Source organism: Mesoplodon mirus, assembly GCF_964341445.2.
Source record: "Mesoplodon mirus genome assembly, chromosome: 11".
In the NCBI taxonomy this organism is placed as follows: Eukaryota; Metazoa; Chordata; class Mammalia; order Artiodactyla; family Ziphiidae; genus Mesoplodon; species Mesoplodon mirus.
The window spans coordinates 101699977-101723341 of NC_138987.1; the positions used below are offsets into that span (position 1 = coordinate 101699977).

General features: G+C 53.9%; 1 protein-coding gene across 10 annotated transcripts in view; it reads left to right on the top strand.

Moving 5' to 3' along the window:
- Nucleotides 1-23365, top strand: part of CACNA1C (calcium voltage-gated channel subunit alpha1 C) — a 474002-nt gene that overhangs the window by 295922 nt on the left and 154715 nt on the right. For all 10 annotated transcript variants that reach the window (XM_082636564.1, XM_082636557.1, XM_082636560.1 and 7 more), the window contains exons 5-6: nucleotides 146-285; nucleotides 22220-22378. In XM_082636564.1, coding sequence (XP_082492690.1) covers nucleotides 146-285; nucleotides 22220-22378 — 299 coding nt within the window. The remainder of the gene's footprint in view (nucleotides 1-145; nucleotides 286-22219; nucleotides 22379-23365) is intronic.

Sequence of the window (23365 nt, forward strand, 5' to 3'; positions counted from 1 at the left end):
GAGGGTCTCAGACCCTCCTGCTCACCGGACTGGTCCTGGCTGGAGGCGCCTACACACTTCACCGCCCAGCATCCCTCAGAGAAGTCGGAGCCCCGCCGGGCAGGCAGGACATCCTGACGCCTCCTCTCTCCTTCTTCTCTTCCAGGCTTTTCAGTGCAATCTTAGAGCAAGCGACCAAAGCCGACGGGGCCAACGCCCTGGGAGGGAAGGGGGCTGGATTCGACGTGAAGGCGCTCAGGGCGTTCCGCGTGCTGCGGCCCCTGCGGCTGGTGTCCGGGGTCCCGAGTAAGTAGCCTGGGCCTGTCGGCCACGTGACCTCCTCACCATCCCCCAGTCTCCCCCCAACCTGAATTGCCAAGGAACCTGGTTTCACATACACGGAGGGTTTTCTTGAATGGGTTCCTTTGCTCTAAAGGTCCCAGCTCTGCTGTGAGTCCATTAAAACCCACTGTGGCCCCTGCTCCTGTGAGCACCTGGGGAAGCCACAGGCTGATGGAGACAGCTGCCCAGAGAACAGCCTCGCGGCCACCTGAGCAGCCCCCGTCCGCCACCCCGGCCGGGGCTGGGGGTTTAAATACATGTGCAGCAGGAGAGCAGTGAGCGACCCCCCAGGCTCCCAGGGCATGGCAGCCGATGGGATTATCTCTGCTGTCTGTACTTTTCCAAAGAGCAATCAGAAAAGTATCAGTGGATGTTCAGGAAGTTCTGTTTTGCCACTTCTGCCAGCCCTCTCCTCCTTTCACATCACGTGGGGCATCTCCGGCCACAGAAGCCCTATTTTTGGCCTCGCCACCTGTCAGAGTGAGAACTGCTTTTCCCTGAGGGGGGAGGGCGCTGGCCTGAGTCGGGCAGGTGGGCGTGGGAGACAGGCCCGGGGACGGCGCCCCTTCTCCCTCTCCGGCAGCAGCCCCCCATTGCGGAGGGTGCCCCAGCCCTGGACACAGAAGGTCAGGCTCCCAGCATCCACTCCAGCAAACCCCAGCCCAGCCTGCTCCCGGGCTGAGTCCACTACCGGAGCTCCTGCCACCGCTGTCCGGCTGGTGCTCACTGAGCCTGATTCTGGACGTGGGTGCCGGGACATGTCTCCGTCCACTCAGCGTGAGCAGGTCTGAGCCCTAACTTGAGGTGGGGGAGACCCCCGAAGCGGGCTGCAGCCAGACGAGCTTGGAGACGGGGCCGGGCCAGGAAGGTAGAGGGGGTCTCTGCACACCCACCCTTCCACCTGCACAGCCACCAACCAGGTGACGTTATCCTGCTCAGTGGGTGAAACCTCTCAGGGTGCAGAACTGTGGGAACACGAGGGGTCTTGTATCCACCTGTCCAGTGCTTTCTGTACCCACGCAGGATAGTGGAAAGATCCTCCCGGAGTAACTGAATTAACCACAGCAGAGCAGAGAGAACCAGGCCTGCTGAGTGAAACCAAGTCTCCCCACGGCACCGCATGACCTCCTGTAAAGAACTGCGTGCGTCTTAGACGCTTACAGGCGTGTCCTGCATCTGCAGTTACCTTATAAGCCCCCTGAAGCCCAGAGCTGTGCCCTGGATTGTCTCTGACTCTGCATGATGGTGGCCTGGTCTCTGCTCAGGACGGGAACTCCCTGGGTGGACAAAGGCAGGAGTGGGGGTCCCTGGGCAGTGGTGGCCTGTGTTAACTCCAAGCGAGTGTAGACCGTGGCCCCTCTGCTTGGCCTTAACCACTGGGCCCTAAGAATGGAAATAGTGTACGTGACGGCTGAGACCCAGGGCCCGTTTGCAAAGCCTAAATTATTTGGGTTTTTGTGGTCAATTAGCCACCACTCCATAGGCCAAACTCAAGGAATGAGAAGGCAGGGTGAGAATCAGTTCCAACATGACTTTAAGGGGTTTAGTGTGATGGTGCAGCCAACGCGCCGGTGGCAGGGACTGTGAACTGAGCCCACACTTCGACCCAACACGCTACCACGGGCACGATGACGCTGACCCTGCCGTGCGTGCGCTTTTTAGGGCCCACAGCGTGAGGGCACCGTGCAGGGCGTGAGGACGCGTCATGAAAATAAGTATGGTCCCTTCCCTGGAGGAGTTTGAAAATCTAATGAGAGTACACCAGGCAGCCTTTGCTGCAGGAAAAAAACATCCCAAACTCTGGGTGACCGAAAACCAGAATCACACATCCTTGGCTGGTGTTGCATGAGGGCTCTGGGCCTGACCAGCTTCCGTGGTCCCCTCATCCCAGAGCCCAGGTTGAGGGAGCATCCAGCGTGCGTGCCTGCGGCCCTCACGGCACAGGGCGGCTCTCGCCAAGGGGCACACGGTCAAACCACACAGGCATATTCTAGGCTTTTGCTCAGCCTGGTTTATATCATGGCTGCTCACATGCCAGTGGCCAAAGCAAGTCACCCGGCTGCCGTGGTCCCAAAGATGACGGGACACAGAAGTGTGCTGTCCATACAGAGAAGCACGGGTGAAGGGTTGTGATCCAACAGTCCACTATCCCCAAGGGACGGAGGGGGCGTTATTAACAGGACTAGTTAGGGTGATGACTGTGGTACAGGGGTTCCTAATCAGGGATGCAGGGGAGCTGCATCCCGTGGAGTAGCCGGGGCTCCTCCACAGAGGAAGCTTCACGGACCGCGTGCCACCCGCGTGCGGTACCGACGGCAGCTCTGCACTGCGGGGCTGGGGGTCGTTCCGTCGAGAGGGTGAAGACGGGACTCTGCCTCTGAGCTGTACGGCCCCGCGGCCCCGCCGTGAATTCAGGGAGATGTGCCGTCACTGAAGCTGGTGCTGTTGCAGCCGTGGGGCCTGCAGGTAGCTCTGGCTTTCTCAGACAGCTAGCAGCTGGGTCTTGTTTTCTGTGGGTCGCCGGTGAGAACGGAAAAGCTCTTTTGGGGGCTTCAGGGCAGGGCTGATCCAGCCTTTCTCGCTGGGATAGCGTCTCTGCGACCTTTTAAGTAGTGACCTGTGTAGACCCAGGTGGCTAAGTGCCCCGGGCTGGTCTGGTTGATCTCGTCGAAGACGATGTCACCGACATCTCCCGCTGCAGACCTGGGCGGAGGCCTCCCTCCTCCGATGCCATGGCCTTCGGTTCTCCTCCCCGCCGCGCCGCTCCCGTCTCCTCCTTCTCTCCGGACCAGCCGCTGCCCGGCTTTCTCCCCCATGGCAACGCCGCAGCATCTCTGACTGAGACCACCGGGGATCCCCATGGTGCCGAATCCAGCGGCCTGTCTCGGGGCCGCTTACCTGACTCTCTGCAGGATTAGATTCAGCGGGTGGTCACCGGGCCTCGGGGACGCTGTTCTTTCTCAGCTCTGGCCTCACTCCACTTGCTTTTCCCTGTGGGAGTCGCGGGCTGACGTCCCCTCGCCTTCTCCTCCTCTTACCGCTGGGAGCGCCAGCTCCGTCCTTGGGCCTCTTCTCTCTCCGCGCCGGTCCCCGGTGGTGACGCCCAGTCTCCTGTGTGGCCTCTGACAACGGCGAGCTGCTGCCGCCCTCTCCGCGGAGGCCAGGCTTGCACTGCCGCCCCCGTCCCTTCACGGGAGGCCTGGTGGGCAGCGCCCTGAGCTCGCCATGTCCCCCAGAGCCTTTCCCGTTTGGTAAAGGTCAGCCTCATCCTTCTAGTGACTCAGGCACAAATCCTTGGCCTGTTTCTTTGTCCCATCCTTTGCTTCCAGGCCCTCAGAGCATCCTACGAGCCACACCTTCCAGATACTCAGTTCCCGGCCACCTCCGTGTCCACTGCAGCGCCCACCACCCCTCACCTGGACCATCACCGCCGCCTCCTGGCAGGAGTCTCTGTTTTGCCCTTTGCCCTTTGTCACAGCCGGGGCTCAACACAGCAGCCAAACGGTCCTCTCAAAATACGTGCCACTGTTCCAGTTAGAACCCGCCGGGCTCCCCACCTCCTGAGAGACAGGCCCCTCTGCAGCCTCCCCTCCCCCCGCCCTCCTCGGCCCCACACCAGCCCCCGCGACCCCCAGCTGTGCCGCAGCAGCCCGAGCCCGCTCACGTGGTGGGACCTCCGTCCGGGCGCCCTCCGCTCGGCTGGCCTCGGTGTCCGCGGAAACGGCACCTTCTCGGGGGCCTGTCCCGCCGCCCGTGTCCTCTGCCCCCTTCCCCCTTTATTTCTCCTCCATCTCTCTCCACTCTCTTGCCCCCGTTTATCTGTTTGTCACCCCTGGCCTCACGAGAACATAACCTCCATGAAGACAACAGTTTTTTTGTTTTGCTCACTGCTGTATCCTCAGCCTCTACCATTATGTACAGAAATGCCAGGCCAATCTTTATGGGGTGACTGGGCCCCTCATGGGCTCCACGTGGCCAGGACGGAGCACCAGCCCACCCCTAAGGGACACTGGTACTGAAGACCTTCCGTTCACGGGTGCCTCCTTTAGTGTTTCCGAAGGGATTTTTTCTTCTAACTTATTTGATCTTTATGACAACTGTGTGCTGTGTAGCTGTGCACATAGGTAGTACATAGTCAGGTGCTGTTTCTGTAACAAACAGGCTAACTGGGTGGTTTGCGGGACCAGAAACTCCAAGCCCAAAAAGTTACTGTTATTTTTTGCGTCCAGATGTGTATTAAATGCCATTGAAATCTTAGGATCACAGGTTATGGAGGGAGAGAGATGCTTGTGAGGGTACAAGCCCATGAGTCATTTATTAATTTTTTTCAACAAAACCCACTGAGTACCTACTTCATATGGGACTTTTCTAGCTGTCTCAGAAGATACAGAAATGAGTCAGACACTAAGAGTGTTCTCAAAAAGACTGAATTGTCAAAGAAAATAATGTTCATAGAAATGATGGTAGAGAACAAAAATTGGAGATGTGCAAAAAAAAAAAAAAGGTTGAGTACGACGTGTTGAATTCTGTGACAGGTGTGCTTTGGGGGACTCTGTACTTTGGGGAGTGGGGATAGAGATCAGGACAGGCTTCTTGGAGGAGGAGGACAGACCTTGAAAGGCAAGTGAGGAGGTGCCGCCAGGAAATCAGGAAGGAGGAGAGAGGGTGGCTGAGGCCCTGGAGTTGTACACAGGGAGGCTGGGGATCGGGGGGTGTGGGTCTCACTGTGGGTGTAGAAACCAGCTGACGCTCTCGGTGAGATGCTGTGCAACTAAGGTTTGATCACTTTGCTCCATCAAATTCCCACAGTAAAGGAAGTAAGTCCTCAGGGCTTGTGAGGCCCCACTGTCCCTCGGCAGAGGTGCAGACAAGCAGGCATGTTGCACCACAGAGAAGCCACAGGGACGGTCAACATTACACATAACATCCACATCCGTGCAAGGCCGGTGCCAGGCTCAGCAGCCCATCCACCCCCATCCGCGTTTATTGATCACTTGCTGTGAGCCAGGTGCTGGGGACACAGACCAACAGGACACCACCTCCGTCTGCCAAGGTCCTGGATGCTTGAAAGGCTCCCGAGGATATGAATTTTTGTGAGATTAGCTGGTTCTCAAGGAACTGTTATTTCTGGAGGCACACAGGTTAGAAATCAGCTTCTTGTCAAGCAGGGTTTGCTTCCTCACCGGGAAGTGAGGGGACCACGTGTGGCAAGGTCAGGCTCTTTCCTCCTATTTTCCTTTGCTCAGCCTAGAGCTGTTTCTGGAAAACAATCAGCACCAATCAGTCGATAAATATCTGTTGATTGAATGCTACGTACCAATCAGTCGATAAATATCTGTTGATTGAATGCTACGTAGACAGCACTGGGAGAGACTTGAGCCGTGGTGGTTTCGGGCAAGAGCTCTTGCATCAGACTGTCTGGCTTCTGCCCCTGACTTCCTGTGTGACCCGGGGGAAGTTACTCAGCCTCTCTGTGCCTTAGTTTTCTCATCTGTAAAATGGGAATAATAATAGGACCTATTTCACATGTTACTAGGAAAACAAAGTGAGCTAATGCATGCAAAGTGTCTCGCCTGTAGTATGTGCTCAGTTAAATGGTAGCCACTGTTACATCCCATCACTCGATGTGAGGCATGTAAAATAGAAACATCTGACAAGCACTGTCAAGACAAAGCAGATATACTTTATTTTTTCAACATCTTTATTGGAGTATAATTGCTTTACAATGTTGTGTTAGTTTCTGCTGTATAACAAAGTGAATCAGCTATACATATACATATGTCCCCATATCCCCTCCCTCTTGGGTCTCCCTCCCACCCTCCCTATCCCACCCCTCTAGTGGTCACAAAGCACCAAGCTGATCTCCCTGTGCTATGCGGCTGTTTCCCACTAGCTATCTGTTTTACATTTGGTAGTGTGTATATGTCCATGCCACTCTCTCACTTCATCCCAGCTTCCCCTTCTCCCTCCCCACATCCTCAAGTACATTCTGTACGTCTGCATCTTTGTTCCTGTCCTGCCCCTAGGTTCATCAGAACCATTTTTTAAGATTCCGTACAGATATACTTTAAACATAAAGAATATTCCAGAGTTAAATAGCAAAGCTTACCAGAGGCTCATGTGCAAACAATGAAATGGACTCAAGGGGCGAGTTTCCCAGGCACGGTGACAGGTCCAGACCTTTCTTACGGAGGAGGGGTATTTGAGCTGAGCCTGAGGTTGATGCAGAACGGTCAGGGCTGGAGATGAAAGGACATTTGGGGTGAAAACCTAGTTTGGGGGGCCACCGATGCAGACCAGCCCAGTCCAGCACGAGGTTTTGCATGAACATGTCCATCACAGAGGAGGAGGTAGTGAGAACCAGGGTCAGCAGGGAGCAGACGGGTCGGGGGTTGTCCCAGACGCCACGCCAGGATGGCATTTTCCCAAGCAGTGATGCTCTTTCCTCCCCGTTAGAAATATTCAAAAACTGCACTGCAGAGAGACAGCTAAATGTCTGGGAAACCTAAAGAATATCAGAACGGATGGTGCACCTTGAATTCCAGGGGGCTCATCCATCCACCCTGGACACAGCCAGCTGGGCAGAGCCAGACCAAAGAACCTCCCCCGCTCCACCTACACAGCCCCCAGCGGAGGCCAGCCCGGGCGTCCTGCTCTCACTAACCTCCCACTGTACGACCCTGGCCCTCTTTTTATTGTTCTTGATAGAGCAGATTCTTGAATGTAAAATTCCTGCTGCAAAATTTAAAACCTCGCCCGAGTGCCCAAGTACCCACGTGAACCCTCCTCATCCTGCGAGGCAGTTTCTCCCCAGAATGGGCTCCCCTCCTGGGGCTTAGTGGCTGGGAGATTGGCCGCCGTGATTAGAGAGACTGCCAGGTAATTATACCCATTGGGAGCAGATTAGAGCTGCTGGAAGCAACTTTCCCGAGTGTTTCCACACTTTGATGGTTCAGAAGCGGTCCTGCTGTCCTGCCTGATACGTGCTCATTGGGAAGTTGGGCCACCGGGATTTGCAATCCTGCTCGGGGACAGTGTCCCGTGCCCGGTAGTAGGGCCTGCAGCAGAGCAGGGCCCTGGCACCAGAGATGGTCCCAGCAGGCAGCTCCTATCCGAGGACATCTCACCATTCCAGAGCTGACAAGGGAAAGTCCATCCGGAGCTGATACTTGCAAATCAAATCAGACTCAGGCCTGAAATGTACAAATTTTGGAAACCGAGTCCCAGGGAAGAGCCCTGTTCAGAGCAGATGCTCGAATCCACCTTGCTTCCTGCCCACCGGCCACTTTTCCTGCTGCCGTGTCACCACCTCCCATCCTCCTGGTTCATGTGACGTAACCCCGTCAAGAGCCCACGTGACGCAGGCGGGGCTGGTGCATAAGCCAGAGGTGCGCAGCCCATTGGATGGCAGCCCACCGTCACCCCTGCCCAGCCCGCTGCCCCTGGACAGGTCTGTCCCCCCTCTGCACCTCTGTTCCGCCTGCAACCAGGAGGGCCTGGGCTGCGGAGCCCCCAGATCTCCTTCCTGCCCCACGGTCTCCCCCTCCGCCCGCCAGTACCCGCGCGGTGCCAGGCCGTCCCGCCTCCCCCCCACCCCTCCTCCTCCCCCATCTCCTTGGACTTGGTCCTCTTCCCCGTCACTTTCTGCTTTGCTTCCTCTGCCTTTTCATCCCTTTTGTCCTAAAGGGGTCTTCAATGTCATGGAACCTTATCCAAAATGAGGGACACTTACCAGGACGGGGCATGTGCAGAAGGGCCACCCGCAGGTCCATCCCTCCCCCTGCTTCTCACAGGCCAAGGCTGCCCGCCACTGCCCACCCCGTTCAGGAACCTTCCTCCACCGCTTCTTTCACAGAAAGAGGAAGTGATAAAACCTTATTCCTTCCATCATCTCACGGTGCGATTCTTAGTCAGGGTGTCTGAGTGGGAAGGGACTTCAGGCATCCGGTCCAACCAAGTGTCCACCCTGCAGATGGGGACGCTGCCTTGGATGAGCTGAGTGGCTTCCTCGCCGTCACACAGCCGCCTGGCACCCGGGACCCTGCACCGTCTGTAAGAAGGTGATGGCGGTCATGATGGACCCCTGCTTGGTGGTCTCGGAGCTTGCAGAGCCCCCTCACACACGTGACTCCCAGCCGCCCCGAGGGGGACGCAAAGCCAGGGGGTGTGGGTGCCCCCCACCTCCCAGCCCCGCAGCCCACAGAGCCCTTTGGGACGCCGTGCATAGCCTGGCCTCTTAACATTCCAAACAGGTTGGCATCTGCGGGAAGAGGAGGCTGAAGTCGGCTCCCCGGGGCCGGCCTGCCCCTCGGGAGCAGGGCAGAATTCAGGATGGGGTCCCGCACACCTCACCCAGGCCCCAGCACCCCTCACGTGCATCCAGGCAGCTAGGCATCCACGCTCGCCCCTCCCACGCGGATTCCTGAGCCACAGCCATATCCCCTCCCCCCATCTGGCAGCTCTGGCTCCTGCCCCTGCCGGTGTCTCCCAGGGGCCCAGGCTCCGGGGGCTGGGAGGGAACAGTCACAGTCCCGGCTCTGCCGCTGACCTTTCTGCTCCCTGCTCTGTGCTTTGCCTCAGTTTCTCCACCTACCAAGTGGGATGAATGCCAGGTATTCCATGGAAAGGGGGGAGATTTAACCTGTAAAGCCCCGTGACAACAAAGAGTCTTGTAAACCCACCCCTTGACGAGAGGCTTTCTGGGTGGTGATGAGCCACAGTGACCGGCCTAAGAAAAGGAACACAGCAAAGCAAGATCGTTTAAACAGGGAGCACGTTCCAAAAGCTCCAGTCCTGCTGCCATGGAGTCTGATGGAGAAGTTGTTGAGTATCAGTGACAGCACGTGACTAAACCAGGAAAGACCCCGTTGTTTGTGCTCTACCTGCAGCAGCTAAAAAATCATACTGAGCAAGAAACTTCTCCTGTTTACTGAGGTGCACAGACTCCCCCAGGAGGAAAATGTCCCCTTTTGATTTGAGAACAAAACGTAGGCGGTGATAAATGTCAGGGTTACCACCAGCTAAAGGCAATTTTGGACATCTGTGCCAGGCTCTCAGCTCCAAGAGCTTTACTGGCGGGTTAAATGGCCCAGTGGTCCGGGAAGGCGGGGACAGGAGCCCTAATTTAGAGACAAGCAGGTATGGCCCCGAGTGCTTCTCCCAGAGCCGTGAAGGGAGGTGGGCTCAGGCTGTTTTCCAGGGCAGGGACACCCCCTGTAGGACACAGGCCTCTGTCATTGGAGGAGACACAGCTTGACAGCAGGTGCCTGCCTGGCTCTCGAGACCAGAGACAGGCGATACTTCAGGTGTTGGTTTATTTATGTTTCAATGGCCCCTGGACCCTGGCCATAGGGGCTGATGAGGAATGGTCCTCTTGCCCCTGTGGGCCTCGTGGTGAAGTGGGAGGTTTTCTGGGCCTGCAGTGAAGACACCAGGGATCTGAGTCTGGCCAGACATGTGACCTACCTTTTAACCTCCAACCCTCAGTTTTCGCATCTGGGAAAGGAGAGGGTTAAACTCTCTCAGCCCTTAAGTTTTTCTGAGCAGTATCATTCTGTGCTTCAATGACAGAGAACAGCAGTAAGCTGAGAATTCCTTTGGAATCACTAATTCTAGCCCGAGTCCTGGGCAGGGTGTGACCCTCGGCAGCTCCCAGCAATCGGTCCAGAGGGGGCTGTTTCCCAAGCACTGACCCTGTGCCCAGGACTGTGGCCAGTGGTGTAGGTCCCACAGGAGACAGAGCTTCTTGAACTCAGGAAGCCCCATTGTTGGTTCTCCTTAGTGGCTGGCCCTTCCCTGGAAATCCCAAACCTGAAATTACAACCAACAGCACGGTGACTGTCACCTAACTTAAAATAATGGTCATAATAAAGGCCACTTAGGCTTACACGTGACCCATGCTTTATAAACACTGGAAAGAGAAATGAGGGGAGAGGAAGTGAAGACACAGCGAGGTCAGTGTCCCATGATGTGACTGATACGCAGGACAGGAGCCCCAGCCGCCTGTGACGCTTGGTCCGTCCCCTCCTGCTGGCTTGTGACAGTGAGTGGCTGAGGACGCCAACAGTGAGGTCCCACTCCTTAGGTTCAAATCCCCAGGGCCACCACCTGTTAGCTATGTGCCTCAGCATCCTGATCTATAATGGGGGTTAAAATTGCACTCACCTTGTGGTGGTGTTGTGAGGATTAAATACGTAAGTGCTTGCAGAGCATTCCAAACTATGGTCAGCGTGTAAGATGCATTCAGCAAATTTTAGCTACTGATATGTCTGGGTCCAACTCCCTGTCTGCCGACCTCAGGCTCCAAGTTGGGCTGATTAGAGGAAGGGGAACTTCCACACTTGATTTTTTAAAATCCGCTTTATTAAAGCATAATTTATATTCACTAAAACTCACACATTTTAAGTGTACCATCACAAAAGTAAGAGCCTTACACTAGCATAATTTAACTTAACCCTCTACCCTATGTGAGTCCACTTTCTCTTGGCCTCCATTGTCTCCGATGAGAAGTTACCAGTATTCTCATCATGGTTCCCTGTATATATGCTTTTTTTTTCTTGACTGTTTCTAGATTTTCTATCTTTGGTTTTCAGCACTTGGCTATTATGTGCCTTGTTGTATATTTGTCCTGCTTAGAGTTTTCTGAGCTGCTCAGATTCATCCATAAATTGGAGATCATCATCAAGTTTGGGAAGTTTTTGGCCATTATTTCTTCAAATATATTTTTCCAACTCCAGTCTCACGCTTCTCTGTCTGGGACCCCAATTACACTTACGTTTGGCCATTTTCTATTATCTCATTGGTCCCCAAGGCTTTGTTCAGTTTTCTTCAGTCTTTTTTCCTGTGTCCACAGATTAATTTCTATCAGTTATTCTTCCACCTCCATCTTCATCAAACCTATTCAATGACTTTTTCATTTCAGTTACTTTTCAGTCATAGAATCTCCATTTGGCTCCTTTTTATAGTTTCCATCTATCTGTGGAATTCCCTATCTGTTCTCTCTTTAAGACCATATACTCCTTTCATTCTTTTAATATATTTTCCTTTAACTCTTTACACATTCTTTAAGCTGTTTTAAAATCCTTTTCTGCTAAGTCCAACATCTGAGCAATCTCATTTTCAGTCCCTTTTGGCTGTTTATTCTTGGTTATGTGTCACGTTTTCCTGTTTCTTTATGTATCTGGTGGTTTGTTCTGAATACTGGGATCATGAGTCATATGCTGTACAGACCTGGATTCATTCACCTTCCTCGATCGAAGGGTTGACTCTTCAGCAGGCAGTTCAGTTACCTGCTGCCCCGCCATGAACTTGTGGTTCTATGCTTGCTGGTGAAGACTGATCAAAAGCCCAGGCCCCTCACCTCCCAGCGTGTTTCCCTTTCAGATCTTGTCAGAGCTCAGTGTCATCTTGTCAGGATGGGTCTAGAAGGCATCTTACTCCGGGGTAAGGTCCTGGCTCCTAAGATGTACTCTTTCTGGCATATCAGTTGTCTAGGGTCTTAATGAGATGTTAACTCGATCCCCCCACTCTGGCAGGGCCATGGACACACAGGGGACCCCTACACAAACTTCTGGGGCCCCGTATACCTAGCTGTCCCACCACAGCCATGCCAGATGCCCAGATTCTCAGACCAGTGAGACTGGAGTGGTCTGTCTGCTCTTTGCGCTGCAGTCAGGAAACCATTTGCAGAGAACCAGGGTGATTATTGTGTTCACCTCTGAGGTTCAATTCCCTCAGGGATTACAGGCCTGAGCTACTTTATGTTCAGTTTTGGAAGACAGCTGCCGCTAACATTTTTGTCCAGTTTTTTAATGTTTATGGTGAAAGGGCTCATCTAATACCAGTTCCTCCTTTTGGAAGTGGAAGTGTACTTGACTTCTAAATCACAAAATGAATGACTAGTATGTTAGCAGGCGTAAGTTACATATGTTACATAAGTTATACATGATATTATCTCTGGAGTAATATAATGCTACATTAGATTCTACACGTTATATATTAATTCATTTGTCACACATTTATTGAGGACTTATTGTAGATAAGGGACAGTAGTAGTTGGAGGAAGGAAAGGTACTAGAATCTTTCTTAAGATATTTAGAAAATAACAACCCAGCAACTTTTAGAGCCAGAGTGGTCCTTCTCATCCAATGTCCTCATTTTCAAGATGTTGAAACCTAGACCCAAGAAGGCGACATGACTGCCAAGGTCACACAGCTATTAGTGGAGGAGAGGAAATAGCCTGACATTTTTTCCAGTAAATCTGAAATCTCTTTAAAACACTAAGCATACGTTTGGAGATGTTCCCTAATAGAAAATTTGATCAGTGCCAAGGTCCCTATTGATCCCTTAGTGATTTGAGCCAAATTGGAAATAAGTCAGTCTGGAATCCTAAGAACATGCATAGAAAGGTTAATTCAGGCTGTAGCATCACCATAAGTTGTCAGCAATGAACAAGCTTGGTTCTTTGTTAAACTCCACCTCAAGGACAGCCAGGAAGAGGAAGCTGTGTGTTGCCTGGTATAATGGTATTTGTCTGGAAAAGAGTTAAAGAGCTATCGTCAGGGCTGTCTTAGGGACTCATCCAAAACCTGATAACTCAGAGCGAGTATATCTCACTTGCCACCAAAATCTTGGAGACACTTTCCAATTTTCCTAAAAGCCACACCGTCTACACGGTGAGGTGTAGACTCAGCAGCAGCCATAACCAAACCATGACTCCCTCCTGTTTAATCCTATTATCAGGCACATCACTCTGCACACAGTGAGTCCCCAGGAACTTCACTCCAACAAGTCCCGTCCAGGGTCTGACACTAAGAGAATTTGACTGGCAGAGATTTCCCAACACTTTAAGAGATGTCCATAGTTTCAAAGACCCAGTGACCTCGTTCTGGGGTGGGACAGTAGGAACACATGTAATGAGGGGACTTCCCTAGGGAGTTTCTTCCTTAGGAAGCACAGGTCCCTTTTGCTTTCTGAAAATATCAGGTGAGGTAATTTGGATTAACTGTCCTGCTGAGGACAATTAGAAATCGCTGGGCAAAATATTCTAAATCTTCTCTTTTCTAAAACTTAGAAAAGATGCCTAACAAAAACAAATATGAATCCTCTCTGGAGAAAGGTAACATCATCAAGTTCTCCAATTATTTTGAAAGACAATTTTGCAAAGATAGGGCCTAACCCACAATACGAAATAACTAGGTACACAAAGAGACAAGATAACATGATGAAAAGGAGCAGAAACTATAGACAATAGAAATAGACCCACAGGGAATCTAGATATTGGAATTATCAGACATAGACTTGAAAATAGCCATATTTACTATATTCAAAGAGATCAAAGACAAGGTTGATACTTTTCCAGAGAACCAGAAGATGTGGAAAAGAACCAAATGTAAATTTTAGAAATGAAGAATACAATACAAATATGAAATTGCATTGTGAACTGGGAATTCCCTGGCAGCCCAGTGGATAGGATTCCAGACTCTCATTTCTGTGGCCTGGGTCCAGTCCCTGGCTGGGAACTGAGATTCCACAAGTCGCACGGCTGAAAAGAAAAAAAAAATGCAGTGAATTGATTGAAAGGTTTTGCACAGCTGAAAACCGAATTATTGAGCTGTGGCAAGGTCAGGGGGAATATTGAGAATAAAGCACAGAGAATCAAAAGAATGGAAAATACAGAAAAGAATGTAAAAGATTGGGGAATAAAGGCTGAACTTATGAAGTGGTTTTTTTCTACATCTATTGATAGACTCTGGATTTTGATTACTGATGTGGTGAATTACATTTTACCTTTTATTGAAGTATAATACAGTGGTTAACTTGCTGTAGGAGGGGGTGGTACCTGGAGGGGCATGAGTGGGGCTTCATAGAGCGGGTGATGTTCTATTTCTTGATCTGAGTGATAGATACATGGCTTTGTTTTGTGATAAATCATACACCGTAACACCTTTATTTTTTACACTTTTCTGGATGTATATTTCACAATTGTTTTCCCCAGAATGTCTAAGACAGAAGAAAAAGTGCAGGCCCAGGCATCTACATCATTGGCAGGTGCCAAAAGAAGCCTGCATCCTAGTTTTCCTGTAGCAGAAAGAGACAGTTTGTCACCAGCAGGTAGGCAGCATATACAGGGTGGCAGATCATGATCCAGTCACTTCCCATGGATCAGAGTTGCTGTGAGAGACTTACTTTTGAGAAGGACTGGGAGGCCCCATCTGGGGCCAGAGGGAAGAGGCCGTGATCAGTACCGGCATCTGCCTGGTGCAGGGTCACAGAGTCTGTGGCGCATTTCCCGTTTCTGCTGGGACGGTGGCTGAGGGTGGAGGGCTTAGGGGTCAGCTGGCTTGGTTTCTTACTCCAGCTCCTGGACAAGTCATCGGACTTACCCAAGCCTCGGCCCGTTTATCTTTACCAAGATTGCTGGAGGATCCAATGAAATGACGTGTAGAGCCCTCCGCCCGGCGCCCAGCTCCTGCCGGGTCCTCAGGAAATGGGAGCTGGGCTTGCCAACACTCTTGTTCACTTCGGATCAGAATTTTTTAATATTTTTCCTTTGAGTTCTTTCCAACTCATATTGCTAATACAAACAATTAATTCAACATGAAGGTTGGTATTTTAATTACTCTTCTAGTCGGTAATTTATTAGGCAGCACAGTATCCACCATTCCCTTCCCAGGCCAAAACCCTCCGCTAGTGCTCACCAAAGCATTTGTGGGATGCAGACATTTATTAAGATGGAAAGGTTAAATTAAAAATAAATGAAAAGCTCTAATGAATAAGGACATCTTAATAAGAACAGGCAAAAAAATAATGAAGCTGGAGACTGTAGGAGCCGTCCAGGCCAGAGCCCTTCTCCCTCCATCAGGCACCCTTGAACCTCCATGTGATGAGCTTACTCCTTAACCCAAGAGAAAACTACTGCCTTCCTAGCTCTAAACCTATTTTCTCTTGAAAGCCATTAATACTGTGAGGCCATTAAAGGTGTCCATTGCTTCATTAGCCAAATGAAGCTACAAAACGTGATCTGTGAGATTCATCATGCCTCCAATATCTAGCCAGTACGAACTGGTCATCTCAACCTGATGTTGATGGTGATGATGAGGATGTTGATGATGGTGATGGTGATGATGATGGTGATGGTGGTGATGATGATATTAAAGACGATGACGTTAGTGATGCTGGTGATGATGATGATGTTAATGAGGAGGAGGAGGAGGAGGAGGATGGTGATGGTAATGATGATGGTGGTGATGATGAAGATGATGACGGTGATGATGCTGATGGTGATGATGTTGTTTTTGACGATGAGGACTGTGATGATGATGAGAGTCACAACCACACATACCGATACAACATGCATTTCTTGACTCCAGTCAGGCATGACCGTGGAAGAGGAGGTCCCAGAGGTGGCTAGTGAGTTAGAGCCAGAGGACGTTTATCTGATCACCCTCCCTAAGAGAGGACTTGGCTCACAGAACTCAGAAGCTCCTGGTTTACTAGAGCAATGATGGTGCACATAGAAAGCCGACCACTCTGTGCTCACTGTCCTGTCTGCCCCGCATTGTCCATTTGCTGTCATAGCCCTTCTCCACCTTCTCCACTCTGCTGCTCTCTGGCCTGTGGGGCTCACCACTAGGCTACATCAAAGGCTGCCTGCCCTCTGCCTTCCAGTCGGGTTCAGCCAATGACACGGTTTTCACGTCCCAGACCCTCCCTGCAGGCCATCCAGCTGCTCCCCTCAAGCCCCGCCCCCGGCAGACTGCTCTGCTTCCCGCTCCTGGGAACCACCTGTTTCCTGCTGGAACCCCCCGTCCTGCTGCTTGTAACCTGTTTTCATTCTTTCTGCAAACAAGTTTTGAGCACCTACTGTGTTCAGCTCGCGCAGAAGGGGGTTTGAAGTCTGCCTTTTATGATGGAACCACTGCAGGTTTCCGAGCAGGGCCATCTTAGGGTGAGCAATGGGCCAGGGCTGCAGAATGCGTTGGGGTGGGTGGGAACTGGAACCAGGAAGCCCGGTCACCAGTCCAGGCGGGAGACAGTGAGGACAGCAGTGGCTGCGCTGGGAGGGCAGATGCGACGGGCGCCGTGGATGAAGCACTGTATGCGTTTGCTGAGGAAGTAAGCCAGGCGACTGCCAAGTGTGGGGCCTTGTGGGGAGCGGTTTTAGGGGGAGGCTGTGAGTTCAGGGCTGTGTTTCTGGAGTGTGACGAGCTGGTTGGACAAGCCGGTGGAAGATCCAGTAAGCCTGTGGAGTAACAAGGCTTGAATTCAAAAGAGAGAGCAAGAGGGTGTGTAGTTGCGAATTCACACTCACCTAATGGTGGTGACTTGAGCCTTTAGGAGAGAGTGAAGTGAATGGATTTCCTGAGAGAGAGAATTTAGAGAGAAAGAGTTTAGAGAGACAGACACAGAGGATAGAAGACAAACCAGAAAGGGGCAGAGAGAAGCTTCACGCCTGAGGGCTCACACGTCCCCTCCTCGGGGAACCGTCTGCTGTTCTCCCAGGTCAAGGCCGCCTCTCCCTCCTCTGTGCATCCACGTCTCTTTGGGCTTCATTCTTAGGCCCACTGTCACCCGCTTCTGCGATTAGCTGTCTCCACGTTTGCCTCCCCTGTAGCTGATGCCCCTCCTGGGCAGGGACTGCATCCTTTTCGTCTTTGTAATATTCTCCGGAGTAAAAGTCCAGAGGGAGGGAGGGAAGACGGGAGACAGAAGACCAGCTGTGCAGTGGGAAGAGCTGACATTGTACAGCATCACAGAGACAAGGACGAGAGAGGTTTGCAAAGAAGGGAGAAATCGGTGGCGTTGAGCCTGTCGAGGACAGTGATGTCAGTGGCAGAGGCGTGGGTCAGCCAGCGGGTGGCCGTGAGCACCTCTGAGGCCGCAAGCTCGGTCCGTCCACGGGGTGACGACAGCCGCCATCAAGGGGGAGGGTTGCCATTGAGCCGCCCCACTGGGCACGTGGTGGCAGGACCCTGCGGGGGGCGTTTCCTGCTTCTGGAAGGAGTGACGTGGGCTCCCCGTGGGGGCAGGTGCGGCCCTGCCGCGCTCTCTGCAGCGATGCCGTGTCCAAGAAAAAGCAGAGTCAGAGCTTGGTAAAGAGAGCTGTCGTCCGTGCACCCGCGAGCGGGAGTGCTTTCTGTATCCGGGGCTTTACCGACTGCACCTGACAAAGAGGGATGTGACCCGGCTGCGGCGACAGCCCCATGGCTGTCTAGGAGTGGCTGAGGCCTCCCAGGGCAGCAGGGGCGCTGGGCCCCCCGAGAGCAGAGGGGCCGGTGGGGCTGCAGCTCCGTGGGAAAGCGCTGCTGCGTCTGGCCCGGGGTCATCCCGTCTTGGAAGAGCTTTTCCGGGTGTGACACTGCAGGGACTTGCCGTCCATCCGGGTTTCCTGGGTCCGCGGCACCCTCCTCGACGCCAGGCCCCTCCTCGTCTGGGTCCCGCGGCTCCTCTCTGGACGGTGCAGGAGGGGCTCCGCCTCCACCGTACACTCGAGGACAGCCGGCGTCGGGAGCGCCTTCCTCTGTGCTGCCCGAGTCATTTTCTCTGAAAGTGACGTCGGCTTCCTCACAATTCACACAGAAGCGGTCGACTGGGTTCCCAAATCTTCCAGGTATTTCTTCTAAGAGGCAGAACAAAGCCCAGGGAAACATGAGGCAGACAGACGGTGGGGGGCCAGGTGTCCCTGCTCAGCTGGGCAGATGGCCTTCTCCGCGGGGAGGCACAAGCCCCCCTGCCGGACCCACCCGCTGCCCGCCTGGCCAGGTCCTCGTCACCCCAGACTCGGCCTCCGGCTCACGTGTCACTGCCCCGAGGACACCTTGCTCCGCCCTCCGGCCGCGGGGGGGCCTTCAGGACACCCTGTCTCTTCCTCGAAAGCACTCAAGTGGTTTGAGATTCTGTACCGATTGTGAGGTTCTTTGATTCATGTTTGGCCTCCTTTACAAGAGGGAGCCCGTGACCCCGGGGAGCAGGTGGCCCGTGGAACATAGCTCAGCAGATGACTGTGTGTAAGTGAAAATGCATGCATCGAGGCCGGTGGCCCCAGCATCCTCCTGTTCTGGCCGACTTAGCCCCCATTGCTGAGAAGCTTGTACCCGCCACCACCCTGCCAAGCCCAGACTCAGCCCGCTTCATTGATTCTCAGTATCGCTCCCCTGTGGAGCTGTGATCAGGCCTCCTCGGTCATTTCTCAGTGCTTTCCTGCCACTTGGCTGGAACTGTGGAGTCCGAATAGTTGGGACGTGAAATGTGTCTCACGTCCTGGTTTAGGGCCCGGAACACAGACTCACCGTCGGTGTGGCCCTTAGTGATCTCGTGTCCACGGGACACCTTCCCGCAGCTGCTCTGCCAGGCTGGCCTGGACCCAGGGCTCCCGCGGGGACCCCATCACCGGCCCGTCAGAGGAGAGCACTTGGGTGCAGAGAGGTCGCTGTGTCGGGGACAGCTGTGAGGCCACCCGAGGAGAAGCTGTTGAGACGCAGGCCTTGAGAGCCAGTTGCGTGCGGGGGGCTGGAGAGGGGGCTCTGGGGTGCCGACCCGGGCCGGCGGTGAGGATGGCAGGCAGGGCCTCGGAGGCCGTGGGGTGCCCCCTGGCAGCAGGATGAGCCCCCCGCCTGCCCAGCAGATGTCGTGATCATGTGCCACCGCTTCACAGACGTGGATCGTGGAGGCCGAGAGCCCCGGGCCAGGGCCCACGGGAGGCGTTTAGCCCTGTCGTATGGCCCCAGGCCTGGAGTCAGGCCACGTGGCACCAAGCCCTGTGCCCACCCCTGCCAGCAGCTGTGACGCCATGGGCAGGCCACTTAACCTCTCCGGAACTCGCGCTTCTCCTCTGTAAATACGGTTAATGACAGTACCTACTTCCCCAGGTTGTGCCGGGGAAATTGGGGTCATCCACCTGCCCCTAGTAAGTCTTCATTACAGGTCGATGAGGGCTGGGGGCTTCGGTGCCCCGAGGCTATCCTTCACCCTCTGGCTGCATCCCCACCAAGACTCCTCCTCCAAGAGCTTATTCAGTCGCTGCTCTCATCCCTCTGAGGATGGGGAGCTCACTACCTCTTGGAGCACCCTGCTCCACCTTAGGTCTGTTTCTTGGACCGTTTTTGTGTTGAACCTAAATCTTCCTGATTGGTCCTGGCTCCATCCCCATAGTTACGCAGAACTCTGCCAGCTCTTCTTCCCCAGAACAGCAGGTTAAATCCTGTGAAGGTCGTTGACAGCCCCCTGTGCCCTTCCTACTCCGCGAGTCCGTCTTTTCCCGATGACACACCTCGGTGTCTCCTGAAGATCCTTGAATGGAGCGGTTTCCTGAAGGCAGCCTGCATGCGGAGTCCCTGCCGTGTGCCGCGGGGCACAGACGAGAGGACATGAGGCCGGGCCTGTGCGTCAGGCAGGGAACAGCGTCCGCTGGGGGAACAGCCTGTGCTGACGCGGGGAGGCCTGTGGCCAAAGAAGCTCGGGGCTTGGTTGTGTCTGGAGAGTGAGGTGTGAGCCAGAGTCAGGGGCCATCAGGCTGGATGCGGAGGCGGGTGACCGGGCATCGGAGGACGACTTGCGTCAAGGACGTGACACTCTGCTTGAGCATCCCAACAGCAGCATGAACACCAGAAGGCAGGGAGACCAGCTCACCGAGTAGCCGACCCCAGGGGCCAAAGTGTCCAAAATATACCCCGAGAGGCTAACAGTGGTCCCCTGTGGGCGGTGGGACGACGGACGAGTTCTTTTCGTTCCTGCTTCCCTGTGTTTTCTAATTTCTCTATAATAAGCATCTCTCCTGTGTAATGAGCATGTATTATTTACATAGTAAACGGTATTTATACTTGTGTAAAACACTTCACAAGCACATTGGCAGGACTTGGTAACAGTGGGAGGAAGGAACCTGGGGGACCAGGTCTGGTCTTGGTGCTCAGGGGCGTGGGGAGGCCACCAACCCCGGGGGTGGCAGGGTGCAGAGCGTCCGGCGGCAACGCCGACGGCCCCCAGCGGTGGACGAAGCCCGGGCCGCTGCGACGTCCTCTGGGCCTCTCCGCAGCCCGGCCTGCAGGCCCGGGAAACTCGCCTGTCTGTTTGCAGCGCTGCCTCAGCGATAAAACAGCCAGAAGAGACCACAGTCCCCGCGTTCACAAAACTCAGCCTGACGTGGGAGACGGGTATAAATGTTTGAAAGCCACTTAATGAACATGTAATTCCAAAGGGAGACTCACGCTCCAAAGCAAAGGAACTGATTCTGAGAAGACATGTAAGAAAGGAGACGTCTCTGCTCTGGGAGCTTGGGGAAGGGTCCCCGGAGGAGGGATGCTGGGGCTGAGAGCGGGAGGGAACGTTGGAGGGAATTACGGAAAAGCGTTCCAGGCCGAGGGCACAGCGCCGACAATGGCCCCGCGTCGAAGGATGGCAGGTTTGAGTCTAAAAGAGACGCTGTTTGACCAGGAGTCCAGGGAGCGAGGGCCGGGGGCACAGGGTGGACCCACGCCCAGGGCCTTGTAGGGCAGGAGGAGGTCTCCCCATCCCGTGCCCCCCCATTCACTGCCACGTGGCACTGAAGGCCTGGTTGCGTTCCCCTCGTGGTCTGGGCAGCCGGATCCGGGGACCTCCATCTCCTGTGAGCAGCACTTGGGGCGCTCGCCCCAGCAGACACCCCAAAAGTCGCTGTGCGGCCCGGTTGTCAGCTTCCTCCGTGGCTCCACACCCTTCACCAAATGTGTGTACAACCTGCTAATTAACAGAGTCATTTGGATCTGAAAGCATCTTGTTCTACTGGGAGGTGGCCCAGCTCTCGCATTAATTCACAGGTGAAATTATCCTAGCATTTCTCTTATTTGGTTTCCTCTCCCCGTCTCAGCTTAATGGCTGGGGCGAGTTCTCCGAATTGGACTTGTGAACCCCACTCCTCCAGGTCACAAAGGCCCGGGGACCGCCTTGGGGCCTGGGGACAGGGTGCCCAGCCTTCATTCACCAGCACTGAGGGCGGTGGGTGAGCAGGGGTGACGCCCCCAGTGCGGGAGAGGTGGAAGGGTGTCCGTGGCTGGTGGGCGAGTGAGAGACACAAAAGGTGGCCCGCAGGGGGTGAATCAGAGGAGGAGGTCCTGCTGTGCTGTGTCTAAAGCAGGCCCCCGCTGTGGGGAGGGGAGCCCGACCCTCCCCCACTTCCCTCCTGGGACGTGGAGACAGCGCCTTTCTGGGGCCTGGGGTAGACCTGGGGGCTTGAGGGTAACCACCGTTTACAATGACCGTGTGCAACATCTCGTTTAAACAAGGGACATTCTGGACTGATACTTATGGTTCAGCTTTATGGTTCACCCTTGGGGCGTGCAGACAAGACCCGCTGCGAAAGAATGTTTTTTACTTACACTCTTTTTTCCCTGAAGGGATCTGGGTACTTGAAAAACAATTTATTGTGGTAATAGATGCAAACCAAAATGTCCCATTTAACCACTTTTTTTTTTTACATCTTTATTGGAGTATCATTGCTTTACAATGGTGCGTTAGCTTCTGCTGTATAACAAAGTGAATCAGTTATACATATACATATGTTCCCACATCTCTTCCCTCTTGCGTCTCCCTCCCTCCCACCCAACCACTTTTAAGCGCACAGTTCAGTGGCACGAAGCCAGCATCACCGCCATCCGTCTCTAGGACTGTCTCCATCTTCGCCAACTGAAATGCCCTTAGAAGGACAGCATCTGCCTGTCCTTCCGTCTGGAGGTGGCTCCCAGGGAGGTCTGGGGTCAGGCCCACCCGGATCCAGCTCCCCCGGGGTGGCACTCTGACCGTGTAAGCTGGCGCCTTGGTTCCCTTACCTGAAACCGGGGTGCGAGACCCGTCGGCGGGAGAGGCTGAGCAGGCGGCGTGAGCCCCGGGGAGCGGCAGGTGCACAGAGTCAGCCTTGCCGTTGCAGGTCTCCAGGTGGTCCTGAACTCCATCATCAAGGCCATGGTGCCCCTGCTGCACATCGCTCTGCTTGTGCTGTTCGTCATCATCATCTACGCCATCATCGGGCTGGAGCTCTTCATGGGGAAGATGCACAAGACCTGCTACAACCTGGAGGGCATCGCAGGTAAGGGGAGCGCCATCCGCCCACGGCCGGCTGGGGAGGCCCTGCCGCCGGGTGCCCGTGTTTCCACGGCCAGGAGAGGCAGAGATTGTATTTTTTTCCCCTCGGTTCTAATTTTTGTTTTTACTAAAATGAGTCTCTGTTAAAATAGCTAAACACAAGCTTTGTCCGGCACTGCTAAGCACTCTTTAAACGAGGCGCCTAGCCAACATTGAATATTTTAAGAATCGGAGCTAACCTGGGGACTGTATGTCTCTGCCCCCTTGTCCCCCGTGTAGCTTGTCACCAAAGTGCCCTCGGGGGGAGGCCTTGCCCTCAGCTGGTGGCTCTCCCGTCACAGCCCTGGGTCCTCCGTCTCGGTGTCTCTGCCTCCCGTCCGGGGCCCCCAGTCCAGGAGGGGAGGACGGCCAGCAGGAAAACTCCTTTTCCTCCAGGAGGTGTGTCTGTACCTCGGGCATCTGCCAGCCCGTCCCGTCTGACACCCTCTCTCTGCGTCCCTTCCATAAATCAGCGCATTCAACGAGCCCTGCTGCTCGCTGAGCTCTCGCCGGTAGGACTGGACTTTGGACTTGACCAACATGTGGCAAGCTGCTCTCTTCAGCTACTGAAGTCTCAGCTGGACCTTTAAGAAAACATTTAAACAGAGATCAACATGGCTTTTAAACAAAGTAGTTTAACACAAGAACTTGTTTGAAAAAAAAATACCCCCGAAAGGGGTTAGCCATGTTCGATTTATGTGCCTTTTTTTCAAACAACAAGATCTTTCTTCTTAGTTTCTGGCACCTTAGGGCAGAGAGGGGAGCATCTGTCTGAAGCATTGAGAGACCTTCTTTCCCCTTTGCGTCCACTGCTTCACGGTCCTGCTCAGCCCAGGCAGTAAATTAAACGTGACCCCCCGCCCTGGGGGTAGGGGGAGCATCCATACAGGAGGGAGTGAAATGGATTAATCATATTCAGAAACCAAAATGGATCCCCTGATCTGAGTGATCT